Raw genomic sequence first — 21,920 nt, 5'->3', positions numbered from 1 at the left:
TTTAAATCCAGATTTTAGTTTACTGGTACTCGGATCAGACTATGAGAGTGAGACGGGGCAATGCAGCATCAGTTCCCTTCCACGTCACTAATGGTGTCCATCAGGGTGGAATATTGTCTTTCCTTTTTTAATGTTTATATGAACAACTTGTCTGCGATTTTAAATGCGAGTGTTACAGGATGTATGATCGGTGATGTACTGATTAACTATCTAATGTATGCGGATGACCTGGTCATTTTTTGCCCATATAGTGCTGGCCTACAGCAGCTTTTAAAAATATGCACACAGTATGGCACTGATTTTGATATAAAATAGAATGGTGAAAAGAGTAAGGTCATGATACTCACAAGTAGAGAAGACAGACATTCAGCATTTTCACACTTTCATTTGGTTGGCAGTTGGTGTGTTTGCAGGGAAATAACATATCTGGGTTATATTATTTCAAGTGACCTGTCGGACGACAAGGACATTTACAGGCTGCGTCGGAAACTGTACGTCCAAGCGAATATGCTGTGTCGTAAATTCAGTATGTGCTCAGTATCTGTTAAAATCTCACTTTTTAGAACCTATTGTATATTTCTGTATACTGCCCATTTGTGGTGCCGCTATAGGCAAGAAAGCATGAGAAAACTCACAGTGGATTATGACACCATGAGGCTGCTGTTAAGAGCTTCAAGATGCCCACAGTTGACAAATATCCTTGAACACAGCTGAGAGGCTCCTGCAGAACGTAATTATGAGCTGATGATTTGAAACACCTGGGTTGGAGGCAGGAGACACCGAAAACATGCAGGACTGCGGCTCTCTAGGACTGAACTATCCCTGCCTTAATCGAACCACAAGAGGGCAAGGAAAAACTCAACAACAACAAAACATCTGGCGAAAAATTTGAAACCTTGAGAAGGGACCACAAATGTGGTAATCCCCCTTCCAGGATGATCAGGCTATAATTGATGCCGAATGGACAACGTTTTACATAGTTTGTGATACTAAACATTATCAACTAGAATAGTGCAAAAGTCCATTGAAGAAGTTGAAGCACAGCAAGAAGAAGTTGTCAGGGAAGTGGGTCCTCATCCAAATCCAGCCCGGTTGGTCAGAGCAGCTAGCTCCATGGCAGCAACTCCAAGTTTATGGTCCGCCCTGGATTTCATCCCGGTCAACCAGCACAGAACCCGTAAAACAGCATCTGAATCAGTCTTTAACACCTAACTCCCTCTCCAAGCCATGGAGAAGGGAGGAAAAGAAAGCAGCGGGAGTCACCAGGTACGCATAATTCACCCAAATGCAAGAGTATAAAAATGAGTCTTAAGACGCAATTTTAACTTTTCTACAGAGGTAGCGTCTCTCACTTAAGAGGGTAGGGCATTCCAGAGCACTGGAGCCCGAATCGAAAATCCTCTAGAACCTGCGGACTTCTTTTTGGCTCTTGGAATCACCAAAAGACCAGCGTGTTGCGAATGAAGGTTTCGTGTCGGAACATACGGTACTATTAAATCAACAAGATAGGAAGACGTTAAGTCGTGTAATATTTTATATGTAAGTAACAGAACCTTGAAATCGCATTTCAAGTGAACCGGAAGCCCATGCAAGTTGGCTAGTATCGGGGTGTTATGATCGAACTTTCTAGTCCAAGTCAAAAGTCTAGCTGCAGCATTTTGTACTAACTGCAGACTTTTAAGAAAGTAATACGTCACAGTAGTCTAGGCGAGACTGCATCGCCATCGTTCAAAATAGGACGAATTTTAGCAAAATTACGAAGGGGAAAAAAAGCAGTTCTAGTAATATTTTTAATATTTATTTGAAAAGAGAGTTGGGTCGAATATAACGGCAAGATTTTTTACTGAGTCACTTCAGCTAATACTACATTTATCAAGGTTTAGAGAGGTATTCGTAAACAGATGCCGCCAACGGGCAGGACCGACAATCTAAGCATGCGGGTGGATGAAATGCGGGGACCCAGCTTCACGTGCTGGGATCGGTTGACCAAAAAGTCCTTAATCCAGGAGCAGGTGGAGAATGGGAGCCCCAGGCTGGTCAATTTGGGGATAAGAATGTCTGGTATTATTGTATTAAAGGCTGAGCTGTAGTCAATGAAAAGCATTCTGACATAGCTCCCCCTTTTCTAGAGATGGCTCAGTGCAGCGTAGAGGGCGGTTATTGCATGCTCAGTGGATCTATTTGGCCGGTATGCAAACTGATGTGGGTCGAGAGTAGAGGGGAGACAAGCTTTGATGTGTCTCAGCACCAATTTTTCATGCACATTGGAGGTGGAAACGCAGTGCGTATGTGGGTTGGGTTGAGCTGACCCGCCAGCGAGCCGAGCAGTGCAGTGCTGGGCTCCAGTGGAGATTTTCCATAAGTGGAGTAGTGTCAGAGGTTGGTGTGGGTTATAATGGAGGTTGGGGTGGTATGACTGAGTTCTGAGCTTGAAACTCAAAGCGGGAAAAAAAAACTGTTTAGCTCGTCTTCCAGTGCCACGTGTGAGTGACCAGAAGTCGCAGCACAGCCCTTGTAGTTGGTGAGGGACTGAATGCTCTGCCACATCTGTCGGGGGTTGTTGTCTATCTTCTCCTTGTAGGCTGTTTTGGCAGCTTGATGCCTCTCCAAATATAAATTGAAAATGTTAAATGTCTTCATCAGGTTGGCACGAGCTGTGCTGTAGAAGTGCTCTGCCGCCTGATCTGAAGGCTGCATCGCGGGCCCGGAGAAATGAGCGGACTTGGCTGGTCATCCACTGGATTGCACTGGACTGGTTTGGGTACACTTGGATCATCTTCTCCACCGTGACCATACCCATGCAGTTCTTGATGTAAGACAGTACTGTGTCTGTGAATGTGGCCAGCTTCTTCATGGTGGAAAGTCTCCCACTTTGTGTGTTCAAAGCAGTCCTGGAGTCGGGGGGCGTCAGGCCAGGTGAAAATAGTCTGTTTTTTGGGCTTTGTTTGTCGGCTGAGAAGGGTGTATGCTGGAGTCAGGAACAGTAAGATGTGATCAGACTGTGCCAGGTGGGGGAGGGGTATGGCTTTGTATGCACTCTTAATATTAGAGTACACATGATCCAATGTTTTTATCTCCTCTTGTGCTGGTGAAATTTTGGTAAAACAGTTTTGAGATTCGCCTGATTAAAATCTCCTGCAATGATGTGCGCGCCACTTGGGTAGGTACACAGGTCATTGTTTATAGTATCAAGCAGTAGAGAGAGAGCGGTTCTTACATTAGCATCCGGTGGTATGTAGACGGCAGTGATGCTAATGGCAGCTAGCTCTCTGGGCAGAAAGAAGGGTCTGTATCACACCGGCATGAATTCTAGGTCCGGGGAACAATGTTTGTTCAATACAATGCTATTGTTACACCAACCTTCATTCACGTAGATGCAAAGCCCACCACCTCTCAAGTGCCATCAACCGGTGGTGTCTTATTCTGCAAACATTTTGCGGTCAACTTCACTCCAAATCATCTGAATGGTTTGAAATGGGGGAAAGTCCATCCTGAGTTGGCTGTTTAGCAATTTTGTTTAGAAATCAAACTCTCAGAGTCAACTGCATCAAAGTCCTATTGACACATTCTTGCTTTTGAGTCATTCTTTCATCTGACCTCATCATAGGGATTTTAATTTCTCTGGGATTTCAGATCTGGATTCAATGGACGGAGACCAAAGTGTGGGTTTGCCATTGTGTGAGTCTCCCCATCTCAGCCTTTGTGTGATTGTGTGATTAATGTGCTTGTTTGTGTTGATTTAAAATTAATATACTTTTTCTTACATAGAGGTTACATACATATGTGAAGACAAATTCAAAAATTACTAAAATACTGTAATATAAATATATTATTATTATTATTATTATTATTATTATTATTATTATTATATTTTAAATCCATAACACTGGTAAGAAAAGCTCCAATAAATTTTACTGAATGCATTCCATATCATCACACCATTTAATCTTTCTGCCATAATCTTATTAGATGACCCATGATCAACCCTGAGAAAATGAATAGGCAGCATAAGATATACAGAAATACTTTTCAAATATAAATGTATACACTTCCTTCCACAAGTAATGGAACAGTGAGGTGAATTACTGAAAACAACTGGGTTTGTCTTGAATGGAAATTTCCACCATTTACTCGTGCCAGAAGGAAAAGCTTTCACCTGTTTTGATAAAAGTGGAAGTTGGTTGTGCATATACCAGATATCCCTAACTTTTTAACGAGTATTTGGTTTTGGGTAGAGTTTGCTTTTGGTTTGAATGCTCCTTGGACCTCCCATTTGAATTACAATTGGCTGCCCTACATCCACTTTCTACTCATGAATTACCCACATTTAATTAGATGAGGAAAATATTTCTAACTTGAAGATACGAGTGCATAAGAGACCACAACATTAGCAGAATCATAACAAGTTTTGCTTTTGCAGAGAGAGAGAAAGAGAGAGCAAGTGAGAGAGTCAGATCGAGAGTGTGAGTGACAGTGTGAGAGAAAGAGTGAAAGTGAGAGTGAGAGTGGAAATCAATGTTGGGAAAGGGACTGATAACATAATTCACATATACGTTCAACATAATTTTTCAGGAAAATAACTCCACTGTTTTCCAGAATGGTCTGTTCATGTTGCCACGGTTCAGTCTATATTAAGATTGTGGATTGAATTGCATATGCCTGATTTTGAGCAGATGTATTTCAATATTGATGTCAGCTAGAGCCACGTCAGTGTCGTGTTCCAGTCCAACAAGTGTATCTAATAAAATTTTTGACATGCATGTAAAATTGATACAAATATCTTATTGACAAAAGGAAATAGTGCATTGTTTTTTATGCTGGATCCGAGTCAAGGTTAGATTCTAAAAAGGTACATTGTGGTGCTTTTTACTTTAAAAAAACAAAACAAAGGCGCCTCTGGACGATGCAACAAAAATATTGATGAGTCATGCTCTTTTCCTCGCAAGACTTTCTCCATTGTTTTCTCTAGTCTTGTTTCACTTCTTTTAACCACTGTGAATTTGACATTCATACCCACAAAGTTTCACCATCATTATTTACAATGTTCAACAGCATTAACGTCAGAATGGCTTGGGATATTGATGTTAGTTTGACTTTGAATTGTCATCTTTATTGGAAACACTAGCTTAAAGTTTATTCTTGGAAAAAATCAAACAAAATTTCACTAGAAAGAAGGATCATGTTTGCACCAACAATTTTATTGAGAGGATGTTAGTACAGCCCTCAAACTTTCTTTGAGACCATGAGGCAATTGATTTTATTGTAATAATTCTTAATCTTAATCCTATATTTACCCCCCCCCCCCCCAAAAAAAATGCACAGGAAGTCTGTGTTTAAGACTGTGAGTAAATGTGAAGGGGGTCAACCATTCAGCTTCCAGTTACTTTAATTCTTCATGGTGTTCATTCACAGTTTCGTCTGGTAATGCTTCTTGCTATTGGATTCCTTGAAAACAGCTACAGTCTCTTTGGCAAATTAGGCACACACATTAGTTTCATTTTTCAGTGAAAAAATATGCCAATTTCCACTTGTCCTGGAAGTGACGGACCTCTGTGTCTTTCTATACTACAGTCTCCATTTCAGAAATGAATTTGAAAGGGTCACGCAAGGATCATTTAGAAAGGGGTTCATTCGGAATTTCTCTCGAGGCCTAAAACTACTGAGTATTCCCGCGCGCACCCACGGATCTGCTGCCATCTTCTAGTGAAATATATACAGTAATATTTTTTTTTTGTATACGTGTATTATCTACTGTGGTCAACGAGCCACACATGATTAATTTTATGCCAAAGGCTGCAGGCCAGTGGAAATTTGAACACCGGTCGCATTTAGCCTGTGGCCCGGATTTTGGACATACGTACCTGCATTAGACCATCTTCTTATGTCAGAAAAAGACGCACAAAATAACACCACTATTTTTTTTTTAAATGTTTTTAATATCTTAGTGATAAACAACTCAACATTAGTACTTAAAAACACATTAGCTCCTATGATAACTTATAATAATAATAATAAAAAAAGATTTGCGCCTCAAATGAGGGGAGCATAATCATCTTTGAGGGCGGGCACAGCCCCCTATGGCCTGCCCATAGCAATGGGTGTGTGTATGTAAAAAACAAAAACATAACCTTAAGATACCGAATAGACAGAAACCAATGAATATGTTGTTCCAGGAAGCATTTGTGGGATAGTTCCATATTATAGTGTTTCAATGGTTTAGTATGATTATTAGTGTTCCAATACCAAGAGGGCCCACTGCATTAAAACAGTGGTTATCTGCATCGGCGAGTACCAACAATTAACATGCCAATACCATTATTTCCAGCACCAATATAGGACTTTGGAAGCAGCATCTTGCGTCTTGCTTGTGCACAATATTCACTGATGTGTGATGTGTTCACTGCATGCCGAGCCAACATATCCTGTTGGCTCTTGAATGCTCTGAATCAATGGCAGAGCAGCTTTTTCATGTTGAGGAAAAAAAACAACAACCTAGGTATTGGTACGGTATCAGCCTATACTGCAAAACTGGGTATCAAAATCAGTATCGGGGGCCAAAAAAACGGTGTCGGAACAACACTAATGATTATAAGGGGCCAACGTCAAAAATGCCAGTGGCGATTTTTCTTGTGCAAGTCCAGCCCCAGTGTCACCCTTTTAAAGTGTAACTGCTTGTGGCTTTTAGAGGCAAAGAAAAACACATGGGAGTTTTCAAAACAATTAGCTATGGTGAAAGAGCCTAATTATGTTGTTGGGGTGGGATCAGGCAAGAGGAAAAGAAAAAAGAGAAAGTAGCTTGGCTGGAGACATTATTTGGGGGGGGGGGGGGCTGTTTGACGTTTAACTTACATCACCTAAATGGTGATGTAGCTTTGACCCATTGTGAGAAAGCACCCAGGGAGGGTGTATGGAATGCATCTCAGTGTTTAAAATACTCTACCCTGACATTTCAATTAGGGGAGTCAAAAGGGCAAGTCACTATCACAGGTTCAATAGTTTCTGAGAAAAGTCTTTGTTCATGGAAAAATAGAAATAAGAAGTCTAAAAAATAAGACAGTGGTCATTTCTGACTGTAGGATAGCTGCAGAAGTCTTTGGCCTTGCTGCATTCCCATGGATCTGTGAAACAAACTCCAAGCCAGAAAGAATTTCTATAAAATCTTTTTGCGACAAAAAACTTTGAATAAGGATACACATTATGGTATTTTTCTCACATCAAATTAACATGAAAGGAGATTATTATTTTATTAAATTCAGTAAGTGTTCAAAAAGATGGTAACCGTAAGTGACACGAGTGCCAACAAGAATAAACAGTTCATAAATTTGATTATAGTATTTCTTTAAGTGAATTAGGGCTTAACAACAGTGTTCATCATCTCCTATGAATAAAATAAGCTTCTTAGCAATTAGGGAACACAAGAACAATTTGCAAAGTTTTGATCGTTTGATGTGTCTAACACACAAAGTACTTCTGCCAAAATTCTTTCTTGAATGGTTGTGCAAGGCACTCTGTTTCAGCATCACCACCACACTATAAAATGACTTAGTCTTTCATAACACAGATTATTAACTGCAATGTATATATGATCCACAAATTGCAAGGTTAATGATCATTCCATCTTGAATCCGATTGCTGACGGACAAGACTTTCCTGTTGGGAGCTATTATTGCAATTGCAATGGGCATTGACACTATTTCAATGTCTTAATGAAAGAGCAGTGATGGCGACATACAGGAAGAGAATTGATGTTACTGCTCTGTTGTAGAAAGAAAAAATAACAATAGTCACTAATATAACTGTCAAGAGTAATGATAATTTGAATTAATCCTGATAATCACAAAACATATTGACAGGCATTGCTCATTTTTGATAACCTGTATATGCCCTACACAGATTCAAAACTGTGAGATGAAGCAAAGCAACCCTGGAAGTCGAGTTTTCTCCAACTTTTACAGGTGTGCAGAGAAACTTAAATTACTTAGTTAAAAAAAAACTCCACAACACATTGAATCATAAAGTTTTATTTAGTACAACACAAAAGTGCTTAGTAAAAACATCTGCCCATGACTAGCTGGGTATATAACTAAACTTGCGTTTATTTGGAATAAAACCAAACCTTACTGTATGTAAAAATAACCTGTACTTCTTTATTACTCAGTAAAGAACCATACACTTTAAAACATTATTTGCATACCGAAATATCTGTGCAAATGCTTTTAAATAACTTACATGTTTCTGCCTGCACTGGCTTTACTGTCAGATCATTCACCAAATTTACCACTGACTACAGGAAGCATAATAATGAATCGCTCTGTATTATTCCAACAATGCAAACAAATAGGACATCCAATTATGTTTCATCTATTGGAAGCATTTAACCCTCCACTGTCAAATCGTTCAATAGTGAATGTTAAGAAATTAAGGTAATATAGCTACATAAAGTATACAATGTAAAATTATTTTCTCATTTGTATTGTACCATTGTATCCTTATTACAAAGTACATTCTAACATTTAACATAATGTTGTAATATAAATATGCAAATTTTCTACAGTCACAGATTAATCATCGCTTTTGAATTCAATAACTTACCCCTACAAATTGCATTTGTATTGCTGTTATTGCAGACAAAATCCCCAGCTCTTATTTTCACATTGTTTGGTCAGATAAACAAGTCAATGTCAGAACAGTTGAGAGCACAAAAAACATATTCTTTCACAAAAACATGAATGAAAAGCAAAATACAATTTAAAAAAAAAAGCACATATACATACACATTACCAGTCAAGTAAAAAATGTGTCCAAATTTTAACTGGTATATATATATATATATATATATATATATATATATATAGAGAGAGAGAGAGAGAGAGAGAGAGAGAGAGAGAGAGAGAGAGAGAAAATGCACAGAAATACAGGAAATAATAAGTAAACAGATACAGCAAAAGACCGACAAGGCAGAGTAATCCAGCTTTAAACTGTTTATAAAAAGGCCACTTTTATATTTAACAAACATGATAAATTACATGAGCCCTTTAGAATGCATTAATCTTTGGATGGCATCCTGCATGGAAAACCACTGAGGTATTTCATCTTGATTATGCCATGCATTACAAAGGACGATGGGAGAGCCTAACTGTCAAAGTGCGTAAGAGTTAAACTTCTTCTGGCTTTAGTATAGCAAATGTTTCATTCCAGAATTCTGTTTCCCTTCATTCAAGTGCCCTTATCCACTTTTATTTGAATCACCACACTGAATCCCGCCCCATCCCATTTAACACTCCAGCCGTCATTTGGTCCTGAAGCAGATGCATCTAGTGAAAGGTCAAATGGCATAAGGAAGTGAGCAAGGGCATGAAGGCATAATTCACAATATCATTAGTTTACAAAATTTTGAGTGTTTTCCCTGTGTTTTTCATGAAACTGGGGGGGGGGGGGGTAGATCAACAATATAGTGTTAAACCCATTGTCAAAATATAATCATTTTAAATACAATTCATTGTTTCTGGAAAAAAGATAAAATTGTCACAGCAGCAATGATACCCAGACTCTCTTCTGGTCACATTTTCACCTGATCTGGTGGAAATTAAATCTACCAATCAGTGATCAGTTTGAGATTCTTCACTTTGTAAACTTACAAATACTGAATTCAAGTCATATGGGAATCTAAAAAACACTTTGAAGTAGGGAAAGGAATCGAATCAACTGTATTATACTCAAATAACTGGGAACCAGTTCTTTATGAGAACCAGTACCCAATAACCCAATTCGTAGTGCACTCAACAAGTGCGGTCTTACTACAATAAAGATAATCTGTTTCATTAAAATGTTTATTTGAAACTCCTCAAGCAAAAAATGGTAATTTTACAGTATTGTCCCCATGTGACTTGAAAACAGTAAACGACAGAAAGCAGCATTCCATTTTATAGTTGTTTTTGCAACCTTTCGTATTAAAAAAAAAAATACCATCAAGGTACAGCAATATATAGCCTCTGGAACGACTACTTGTAAATGGATGAGAAAAACAGTTCCACACACCAAACTAAGTACGGCATAGTTTGGCATTAACTGCACACACATCGTTTACATTGCTTAGAAAGCAACCTGGCAGATGCTGATTGGTACTTGCTATTTCACGTTTTAGTTAAGGTAAACAAAGGTTCGCAGAGTTATGTTCTGGAGTTCCTAAAGGTTAAGAAAAACCTTAGTGAGCGATATCCAAAGTTTCATTGGATGATATATGGTAACTTAGTGAAGCCCAGTGAAGATGACAAGTGTAAGAGGTAGCTATCTATAAAGCCATACACACTTTATGCCAACTGAAAATGCTTCCTCTTGCCAACTGAGTCATCATGTGCACTGATAGCAAGCCTATACAAGATGTTCTTCAGATGAACAAAATCATTTAAAATAAATATAGGCAAGCTAACGAATACTATAGGGCTCCTGAATGAACACAAATCAGTGCTGTCATCTTTGTATTCTTGTCATTCAAGTACATTTTGGTTTGGCCCATTGCAATTTAACTTAACACAAAACTCCAGAGATGCTCATCTCATTTGAATGTCTCTAAAAAGAGCATCATTAAGGCATTTCAGTGGTGTTGTAGGCAAAGTCAAACATCCAGCACCATATCATAGTGTGCGTCCTTCTTTCTTTTACCACACTTGTTTATGAGCACTGCATACAAAGTCAACAGTATCACCCAATAACTGGCATAGACGATTGCCCCAATGATCAGAATGAGCATTTCTGATTCAGGAAATGATTTTTTAGTCTGCAGGATTGTAGTGTAGATGAACCCAATGAAGAGAATGGTGAACCACACTGATATTGGAATAAGACCAATGAAGTTCACCACTATTGTTTTCCTCCCGGAGGTCCCCCATCCAGATTTGTTGATTGTTGCTATTGCAAACATTTTGGCTGGCAACAGGCTTGACATGTACAGTACAGAATAAAAGGACATAAACACCATCACAATGTTGCCTCTGAGGCAGCTGGCGAATGTCGACTTGATCAACGCCACTGCCTGGACAATAAGAAGAAACAACAAAATATTCCAAAGTCTTCCTTGGTAGAAGAGTTGGATCGCAGTGGCGATGAGAAAAAATGGGAAGAACCCAGTAATCACAGCCTCATATGTCATCCAAAGATGATGTTTGTGGAACCACATGGAGTTGTAGAGCCATTCTCGGAAATACGACTTACTCCATCTAGTCTGCTGATTGAGCCACCGCAAGTATGTAATTGGTGTCTCTGTTAGGCACTTAGACCGTGCAGTGTACTTGGTTGCATACCCAAGACTCAGAACTCTGTTCGTAAGATGGCGGTCATCCCCAAAACTGCAGTGGGATCCCATGAAGGTCTGATTGTACCAGTCTTCAATGAACTCGTGCAGGAGTGCGTTCCGGTACATTCCTAAAGGTCCACTGATACACTGCACACAGCCAAAGTAGGACTGGCAAGCCCGCTCAACGTTGAAGGCCATCCAGTATCGTACACTACTCAGAAAGGAGATCCAAGACTCATATTTGTTTAAAATCTGGGGAGAGATGTATGGACAAAAAGAGAAAACGAGGTATGAGAATATCATCAAAATACAACTGGTAGAAAGGAATAACGTTTAATATCGTAGTTTAGTTACCTTACCTGCACATCTCCTCCGACACCACCCACCATGGGGTCCTCCTCAAGAACTTTTACCATCTCCACCGATGATGCTGGATCCAGCATGGTGTCAGAGTCACACACCTGGGTTAAAAAACACAAAAAAACATGATAGTGTGTCAGCCGTTACAAAACTTTGACCTGCTCAGGGCCGCTGCTCTCATCACGCAGAGTATGCAAAGTGCTTAGGGCACCATCAACTGTGTGAGTGGGCTGTGGGGCCCCATTTTGTTCGCGGGGACGCATTGCGACATCGAGTGTGCACGTCATGCGTAAACGCTCTATGACATACACTTGACATGTCGTTGAAACGTCCATTAGCACCCACACTGTTGTGCCAATGTACACCCAAAAATTTGAATCACTCACCGCGGGAACGCACACACATTGGGTGTGACATTACCACGTTTGTTTTAATTAAAATAACGCAATTTTGTGTTTGTGATTTTCAGTTACATAAACAGGGTGTTGCAATAAATTTATTGCATTCAACAATCAATAGTTACGTGGAGAGAAGCAAAACAAAGACAAGGCTACGTCAGTCGCGTTTGGCAGTAGACTCAGTGTGCGTTCAGTAAACAATTACACAGTAGGACATCTCAAACATGCATAGAAAAAAAACTCATTCACAAAATGTGTTGGCTATCATTCATTTATTTTAATGACAAAAAGCAGAGTGATGACAAACTGCTTTCATGCAATGTCAAACAATGCCTGTGTATTCCCAAAAGTCCACCAAGCAATGACTCATAACTCATAAAAGTTGTAAACTGGGGCACTCAATGTAATATGCATATATTAGATTTACCGCCACCACAGTGTGAATGTGTTAGTGCATGAATAATGTATCCATTCCATTGTAAAGCGTCTTTGAGTGTCTAGAAAAGCGCTATATAAATCCGATGCATTATTATTATTATTATTTGTTAATTTACTTCTATAAATCAGCCATTGTACTACCCGAACCCCGTTTATAACACATACAGCATCTTAAACAATTCATGACAATGTTCTCACCTTCAAGCAGTCTTTGCTTCCATTTAATGACTAGCTTTGAGTTTTAGAATTGATTTTAAGATGCTTTTGATTATTTTTTAAAGCACTAAACAGTTGGAGCTGTTAATGCCAAATGAACATGACAGCTGCCTGAGACCGTCGGGTAGAGTTTTACTTGCAGTCCCTAAAGCTTGTCTGGTCTCCATGGGATAAATAGATGGAGGCTTAGCAGTTCAAACGCTGTGTCTTTGGAATGTTCTTCCTTGCGGCTTCAGATAGGCTTCCTACGACGGCGTATTAGGTCTAATCATGTGAGGATTCGTTGGTGGTTAATGGGACACTGTTTATAAAATAAAAAGGTAGGATGGAGACAGATTCATTCTTAAATTAAAACTTTACATGTCATTCACCGCAGCCAGAGCGAGAACGCTTCCTGCCCCCCTATCAGTTGACTAACACTAACCAATCAGATGCTAGCATACTTTAGGTAAATGCTAGTGAATTACGGAGATCAGCAGATTCGACACATCAACTTAAATACTTTTACAAAAAAATACCAAAATGTATGAACTTGCAAATAATAATTCTAAAAACATAAATGTACGAGTAAATATACATTTTAACAAATTAACTTTAAAGGCTTGATCGTCCGGGTGTGGACCTTCGTAAAGTGAGGCGTCTTTGTCGCTGGCCAGTGGCCGTACACAAGAGTTCAAAGAGCGAATGCTTAACATGATATGGTTAATCTATGCTAAAGCAATTACTATCTCCTTATTTGGAAACCCGACCGAATAGTATTGGCACAAACAGTCGAGGAGTACACTATGTGTATTTCTCGTAAGTTTTTGATTTTTTTCTTGCAAATTTGCCCCTTTATAAACTCGCAAATTTACCACTTTATAAAGTGGCAAATTTCCAAGTTTATAAAGTGGCAAATTTGTGAGTTTTTTTCTCTGAATATTGCCCCCGAACTTGAAATATATATTTATATGTGGCCCTATTACACCATCATAGCTTCCTGATTGGTTTGTTTTGCATCTCTTTGAAAAAAGCCATTTCAGTTAACTCTTAATTTATTTGTTGATTTATTGTTTTATTTTTGTCCTGTCAAATTGTTGTTTTTTTGTGTGTGTGCGCAATGCACTTTGCAACCTGTTATGTAAGAAGCGCTACAGAAATAAAGATATTTCTTTAGGGACCTAAAAGAATGCATTTTAATTGCAGACTGATAACATCATAACTAAAAGTTTCACTCTAGAAACAGTAGTGTTAAAAATAACCCAATTTGGGCAGAAAATTGACCGACCCACTACTTGGGTTAATGTAGCCCAATTTGATTCTCACAAAACAACCCAAAAATAAGTTACTTTGTATGAATCAACCGAAAAAATTGGACCGTTGGGAACAGAAAAAAAAGATTTTTTTTTTCATTTTTTTACAAAACAAAAACAAAACTGGGAAAAAAAACTCATTGACCTAAGTAGTGGATCAGTCTATTATTGGCCCAAATATATTTTTGACCCAACTCTTTTTAAAGTTGGGTCAATAACAACCCAATTTGGACTGATGCACTAAACCTGTGTCAATTTGTCCTCGTGTATTTTTATGAGGCCTCGCATCATTGCGCATTCGCCGGAAGGTGGGCATTGTCATTGACGGGAAGTGACGATTAAGAGAAGTGCCGAGTTCTTTTCTCTCTCTTTCTGTCACTCTCCCTCTCTCTCTGGCATTCCAAAACCATCCATATTAAACATCCATAAGACAGAAAAGACCAGACAAATATATAGTATTGATTAAAAAATATATATATCAAAATCATATTTATTATAGGAGTACTGTAATCCAAACCCATTGGGTTATTTTTGACCCAACTGTTTTTAGAGTGTTTGGTTCTTTGTTGCATCTCATAAGGTCATCAATTTCATATTGGAGAAAATAAATGCAAAATGTGTCTTCTTTGTCCACCTGAATCCTTAAGTGACATTTATTCAAATTAGCTCCATTTTCTGTACAACCTACATTCTGCTATTGCCTTTTCTGTAATTCCATATTCGGATGGACAATGACAAAGACAAGAAACATTATTTAGTGGTCTATTATAAACCATTTCCATTTTTCGTACCAATTCAGTGTACTTTTACATTCTCACCTGGACATAGTCAACGCTCCTTCCAAGTGCTTTAAAGGCTGTGTACATGACTTCTCTCTTGCCTCCCCACTTCTGCATGATACACACACACTTGTTGTTTAGGACCAGTCTTGAGACTTGCTGAAGGCTCTCAGCATAGCTCTCATCTGTCTCCTCTGGTCCCCTGCTGTGAAAATTACTCCTCCACACATATGTGACAACATCGTCCCATCCCATGATTTCTCGGAAAATTTCCATCATATACAAGTCGTCTTCGGAGTTCCCGTCGACCACCAAGATAACTTTGATTCCAGGGTACGTCAACCTCTTTATTGACACTAGGCATTTCTTCAGGTAGTTTGGATCCTCTTGATATGCTGCAATGCATAACGCTAAAGATTTATTCAGTTTAATTGGTGTTTCTAAGGACCGCCTCATATTACGGTGTTCTAAGAGTGCAAAGATGCTCTGAATAAAGAGATGGATAACCAAGATAGCTCCATACAATCCAAACGACAGATGATTGTGGGCTGTGGTGAAGAACTGGTAGCCCATGATGTATGCTGTAGAGATGCCCACCAGGAGTGAAACGCCAAACATTGTAGTCCCAAATATCCGCAGATAGGTGAGGACTCGTTGACCACACATCTGGTTTGGGGGGGAAATGGAAAGTAATTATTGACTGTGATAGAACATTTTGCAGTTTTTCTGCAAAATAAGTCTAATGGGGTGCAGACATGTTATTATGCTTAACTCATTCACTCCCAGCTAATTTCACTGAAGCAACACCCTTCGCTCCCGGCTGTTTTACTGGATTTTGACTGATTTTGCAAGGCCCACAGAACATTATGTTCTATTGCTATAAAAACATGAAACCTGCCAAAAGAAAGATTAGAGTCTCTTCTCTATTTGTTTGTTTCCGTTTTGCAGATATTTGCATTAGAATATAGCTAAGTTTCATCATTATTCACAAACCTGTTGAAAACACAGAAAAAGAGTTTGCTGCAACATGCCCCTGGCTGATCTCTTATACTCTGCTCCCACCTGCTGGTCGTTTTTTGTAATAACTACCATTGCTTTAAGACAGAGCCTGAATCAAAGCCATCTGTATGCTCTAGCATAAAAAAAATGTAAATATGTTTTTTGAAGTGCAAGACAAAGTATTGAAAACATAAAAAAACATGACCTCCAATTCTGTCTTCCTTTTTTTCTTTTCTTTTTTACTAAGCTTAACGTAACTATAACACTAAATATAACCATAATTGTAACGCAAACTAACGTTAAGTAGTATTATTTGTGTTTTTGAGAATATTTTGCTTAGAAGATTCACTTAGAATCAAAAGACTTTTCTCATTGAAGACATAATTAAGATGTTGTGAAAAAAACCACAAAACACGACCATCACACGGGCCCTCACGTTGCTATCTTCAGCTGGCCCGTCCAATAATACACCGGCAACAACTGCGTGCTAAAGATGAGTCGTAGCTGGTCTGAGGACAACGGGGATGCGGCATCCCAAGTCACGTTCAAGTAGTGAGTGATATATATGGCAAACTTTGTCTTCACACGATATGTGGCATGCACTGTTTAGGGACGGCAATAAGTAAACAAAACATTCTAAATGAGCTAGTCAGTGAATTGCATGAATGTCAGTACAAATGTATATATTGTAATATTTGTTATCCTTTAAATTATTAATATTAGTGTGTTCCAGTGACGTGCAGTGAGATCTAGGCTTGGGTAAGCAGGCAGTCGCAAATTGAGATGCACACACCAATTACAAAGTTGTGTGTCGGCAGGCGAGTGTACAATGTATCTTAGTCTCCGTCCAGACGGAAGCAAAGCCGGCTCCGTTCCTCAAACAAATCTCGTAAACACAGAAGCATTTCAAGACCTGTGTGTGTCCAAAAGAAGGAAGTTTAACGGCTGTAATGTATATGCCAAGTCTGGAGTGGTGCTGTAGGGCAGCCACAGCGAGTAAATGGAAAGCGTGGAAGAAGAATCAGCGAAGAAGACACACACTTTTTAAAAAAATAATTTTATTGCAATCTACAGAACAAACATGGCTTTGCATGTATCAAAACAACATGAAAAAGATGAACATAGAAGAAGTGACAATGGCGGGTGATTCAAGTACAACACCGTTGTTGAACGTGGGAATTAAGAAGCAAAATATTTTGCTGCAAAAGCATAAGCAAGCTAAGGAGGCTGCACAAAACGACTACTACACAGCTATTCGCCATTGTTGTTGACAGACTGACGGTTTACGTGCAGTCACGTGTGAATTGCCGCATACGTCAACAATCTCGAGCTGCGACCATTACGTCATCATTGGAGGAGTATCCTGCATATGGTGTCCAGATGGATACTTACGAGGCGCGTTTTGAAATCTTTCCACTCTCGAGCCCGGTTTCAAAAGTTTCAAGCTCTGAAACCGTGCCATTGTGTGGACGAACGTCCTGAACGGTAAGAAACTTGTGAGAATACATTGAAACAGGCTTTCGTGTGGACGGGGCCCTAGGGTGACCATATTTTCATTTCCAACAAAAGAGGACACTCAGACCGACCTTGAGATACTTGATACTCAGATACAAGATGCCATACATTCAAACTATTTTAACATATGCCTCCTCTGTATGGTAGAAAACCAAGAAAAAAACATTAATCTCTTTTGAAGTCTTATATTTTTTTTGCTCCGCAATATTTATTTTCTACTTCAAACGAAGTAATGAGTCATTTTTAATTGAGGTATGAAAATCACCAAATGTCACTTTTAAACCTATAGGTAGTGTAGGCTTTCTGAAATGAAAGAAATAATTAAAATAAATAGAAAAAGACAAACTTTCATTTCTGCCTTGGGTAGACAGTGCCTACCTTGCCTATCTTGACCGCACGCCGCTGGTGTGTTCAAATTTTATGAGTTAGTTCTAATGATTTTAGTATGAATCATAGCCAGTATAAAAATGCTTAGTATGAAATCATCACAAAACTTACGGGCCACCACTGCACATTCTTTTGTTGATACCCACAAACATATGCAGAGTGTGACATTTTCTGATAATACTTGTACTTCTGGTCTAAACATTAACTTTACATTTTTAGTATTTAAGATGTAAATGTATATTTATGGTGTATGATATGTAGACACTGGTACAAAAAATATGTATCAAAACCATTGTAGTATTTATCAGTAATATAATGAAAATGCTGTTAAATGTGAATGTTTACTTTGTAAGTCAATTTACATGTGCACTCCTAAATTTTCTTCCTGTGCTCCTAAAATTTTAGGTTAGGGGCTATTGCACTCCTCGCAAAAAATGTTAGTCTGCAACCTTGATATCTTCTTCTCTTCTTTTCTTTTCTTTTCTTTTCCTTTGGGCTTTCCCCTTCAGGGGTCGCCACAGCAAATCAGTTGCCTCCATCTAACCCTGTCCTTCGCATCCTGTGCTCTCACACCAACTACCTTCATGTCCTCTTTAACTACATCCATAAACCTCCTCTTTGGTCTTCCTCTAGACCTTCTGCCTGGCATTTGGAAACTTCTGCCAATATACTCACTATCTCTCCTCTGGACATGTCCAAACCATCTCAGTCTGGCCTCTCTGCAGCCCTGATATATGTGCTAGAAATGGATAAACCACCATCAGTAAGTCTGCCCACAGGGAGGATACGCCCCAACGCTGAGGAGCGTCCCACATTGTCCCTCAGAAAAATACCCCTTTCCCCCCTTGGGCTTATTAGCAGTTGTTTCACCCTAGTGGTGTCTGGTCGGTGCTGAATTTCACTTTGTTGCATCTTTCTTTTCTTTGATCCTTCCTTTGGTCTCCTGACAACTTCACGACTCTGGCAGGACTCTGAAGTATTCGGTTAAAGTAAAGGGTATGGGATTTTTATCATGTTTCTTGTGAATTAATGAGCATGCACACACACACACACGCACGCACACACACACACACACACACACACAGAAAAGAGAGAGAGATCAATGATGATGAGATGACATGTTGAATCGGTAAGACTACCGAATGAACTGAACAATAGTGAGCTCTCTCTCTAAAGCAAAGAACCAGGAGTGGACTGGGCGTTGGGAATTTGCGCCCAGAACGGCATCTCACCCCAGCGCTAATGTCGCCGGCCGGCGTGCGTACTCCCTACGCCCGGCGATGAACAACAATGGGGTATATGCCACGGAGGAGGCAGGACTTCTGACTTCCTGGTTTTCACACATTAACTTTGTTTCCTGTTTGCGACGTGTGGGCCGCGTCCCAGTTTTTGCGCTTCCGCCTTTGTGCCCCTCGGTAGCGCGTTGCATGTCTGTCTCAGTTGTCCGAAGCATTTCAGAGAGTTAAGACGCCCATCGGCGGGAGCGCATGGTTGGGGGGCGCAGGGATGAGGGTGCTGGAGAGTGTGGGAAAGCGGGCATCAGTGGCCGAAAACTACGCTGATGTGTGGAACCCACATGTCAGAAGTCTGTGGCATCTACCCCATTAGTAATCGCTGTATGTGTGGGGTGGATACAAATAAGGAATACAATAAAACATACACTTCATACACTTTTCAGTTTAATGAACACTCCCCATATTCTCTGTCTAAATATTGGACATTTGAGTGTCACCAATTGTTTCAAACTCATTACAAGACTTTTTGATCTAATTAACAATGAACAGGAAACATTTAGATTTCAAGTCATATGCCAATTTTTTTCCCCAATCAATCTAATTGCTCTTTATGTATGTAGCAATAAAGACAAGTCTGTATTAATGTGTCAACAATAAATTACAGATTTCTATGAAATTGCTCCCTTGCAGTCTTCTTTCCAGCAGTCATTATGTTGCTACTTCCATCTGTTTGGCAGATCAGCGGAGACCCACTCAGCGTGGCCCAGCGCACAGCGGACCACCCTGTGATGTCATCTGTTTATATCTCCGTGGGAAGAATAAGACAAACTCTTTAGTTTTCTAGCGCTGCAAATGTGCTCAGACTCTTCTCATAGTTGCAGAGAAAGTGTGATGAAATCTACTGTGCAATATATACTAGCATGGAAAGCATGTCAAGTGGGGTAAACATAAACCGATTTTTGACATCTTAACTGATTTTTTAAAATGTGAGGGACTCCATGACGAAGAAAGGAAAATCCCCATGTGTGTGTGGTCTATAGTTTATGGTGACAGTTGGTGACATAGCCTTCAGTGCTGCACTTGTGAAACTGTCTTCCTTCAAAAATCGGTACTGCTTCTTTCCTGAATATTTTTTTAAAAAGTCATTCAAGCACCTATTCACAAACTGAAACTACATTTTACATTTACAAAACTAGCAAAAACATATATATAGCGAAACTGTCCTTAGTTTTTTTTTGTCTTCATCAATCAATTTAATTAGGGTTGATTGACACTACTTTTTTCAGACTGATACCAGTACAAGTCCTCAACTCTTTTTTTTTTTTTTTTTTCAGAAGAGCTCAGTATTGTTCATTCGATTTGACATCATCATTGCTCTCCTTTTTTTTTTTTTTTTTTTTTTTTTAAAACAAATCAATTAAAAAAATTTTAATAAATGTTTTTTTTTTTTTTTTTTAAATACATATACATATATATATACATATACACACATATATATATATATATATATATACATATATATATACATATATATATACTTTTTTTTTGTATGTGGGTGAGTATGTGTATGTGTATGTGCGTGTGTGTGTGTGTGTGTGTGTGTGTGTGTGTGTGCGTGCGTGCGTACGAGCGTGTGTGTATTCATCAGTTCACCTAAAGCCCATTAAAAAAAAAAAAAATCCCATACTAATAATATAATATAATAATAAATTGCCAAATGCAGAAACATCAATGTAAGTTATCACGATGTAGTGGCTCTCGCTAACAGACAGAATTAAGTAACCGGAATTAGGTTAAAAAATTCTATATACGTAGACCATGTTTCTATAAATTTTGATATTTGGTTTTTATTTGAGGCAGATATTTTTTCCATTAAAATGTGATTTATGAGGAGGTTAGACCATTGGTCGATATTCAGAGTTTGTTTATTTTTCCAGTTAACAAGAATTGTTTTTTTAGCGATAGTAAGGGCTACAAGTGTAGATTGAAATTGTTTATGTGGTAAATCAGTTGTTGTTAGGTCACCTAGCAAACACAAGTTTGGAGATAAAGGTATCCTACAGTCCAAAATAGCGGAAAGTTTTTCTAAGACTTTAGTCCAGAAATACATAACCGGAGTACATAACCATAAAGCATGAACATAAGTGTCTGTAGTGTTTTGTAAGCATTGGAGACAAATGTCGGAGTCTGAGAGTCCCATTTTCTTCATCATATATTGAGTAATGTATGTTCTGTGAATAACTTTATATTGGATAAGTTGTAAATTTGTGTGTTTTGTCATTTTAAATGCGTTTTCACAAACTTGAATCCAAAAGTCAGGTTCCGGTGCTATAGACAAGTCTGTCTCCCATTTCGAGATGGGTAAAGACATTTTATCAGTATATGAAAGTAACTTATATATTTTTGAAAGTTTTTTTGTTGTTGTCGGAGAAAGCTTGTTAATATCTTTAGCTAAAACAGGCGGTTGGAGCGTACCCCGAAGTGTTGGAATTTTTTTCTTTATCATATTTTTAACTTGTAGATAATGTAAAAAATTTCCGTTTTTTATATTGTATTTTTGGAGCAAGGATGTATATGATATAAACATATTATCTGAGAAGAGATGGTGGAGATGTGTAATTCCTTTCTGCTCCCACACAGCTAAATGAAACGGTTGGTTGTTAAGTTGAAAGTCGGGGTTATGCCATAGGGGAGAAAGTCCACAGGGCTCCACTTTGGCTTTTGTCAATTCTAGTGCCTTCCACCAGGCAGTCACGGTGGCGGAAATCATTGGGTTTTTAAAACAATTATGGCGCTTAATCGATGTTGTAATAAAGAGTAAATCTCGAAGTCTGAGGTTATTACAATCCTTCTGTTCTAGTTCCAACCAACAGTTAGTGTCTCTGTTGGGTTGTGCCCATAGAACGATAAATTGTAGCTGGTTAGCTATATAGTAGTACATAAAATTTGGTGCCTCTAGACCACCTTTGGATTTGCTTTTCTGAAGAGTAGATAGACTAATCTTTGCT

The 21,920-nt window shown here is 38.8% G+C and overlaps 1 protein-coding gene across 1 annotated transcript; it reads right to left on the bottom strand.

Annotated features, from left to right (window-relative positions):
* Positions 1–10,615: 10,615 nt before the first annotated feature.
* Positions 10,616–15,442, bottom strand: has2 (hyaluronan synthase 2). Its single transcript, XM_077576282.1, has 3 exons — positions 14,816–15,442; positions 11,653–11,754; positions 10,616–11,545 (listed from the first exon to the last, which is right to left on the bottom strand). The coding sequence occupies exons 1-3, from the start codon at positions 15,440–15,442 to the stop codon at positions 10,616–10,618; spliced, it is 1,659 nt and encodes a 552-aa protein (XP_077432408.1).
* Positions 15,443–21,920: the final 6,478 nt, after the last annotated feature.

This window comes from Vanacampus margaritifer, chromosome 9 (genome assembly GCF_051991255.1).
Source record: "Vanacampus margaritifer isolate UIUO_Vmar chromosome 9, RoL_Vmar_1.0, whole genome shotgun sequence".
In the NCBI taxonomy this organism is placed as follows: domain Eukaryota; kingdom Metazoa; phylum Chordata; class Actinopteri; order Syngnathiformes; family Syngnathidae; genus Vanacampus; species Vanacampus margaritifer.
This window is presented reverse-complemented; position numbering and strand designations above follow the sequence as displayed.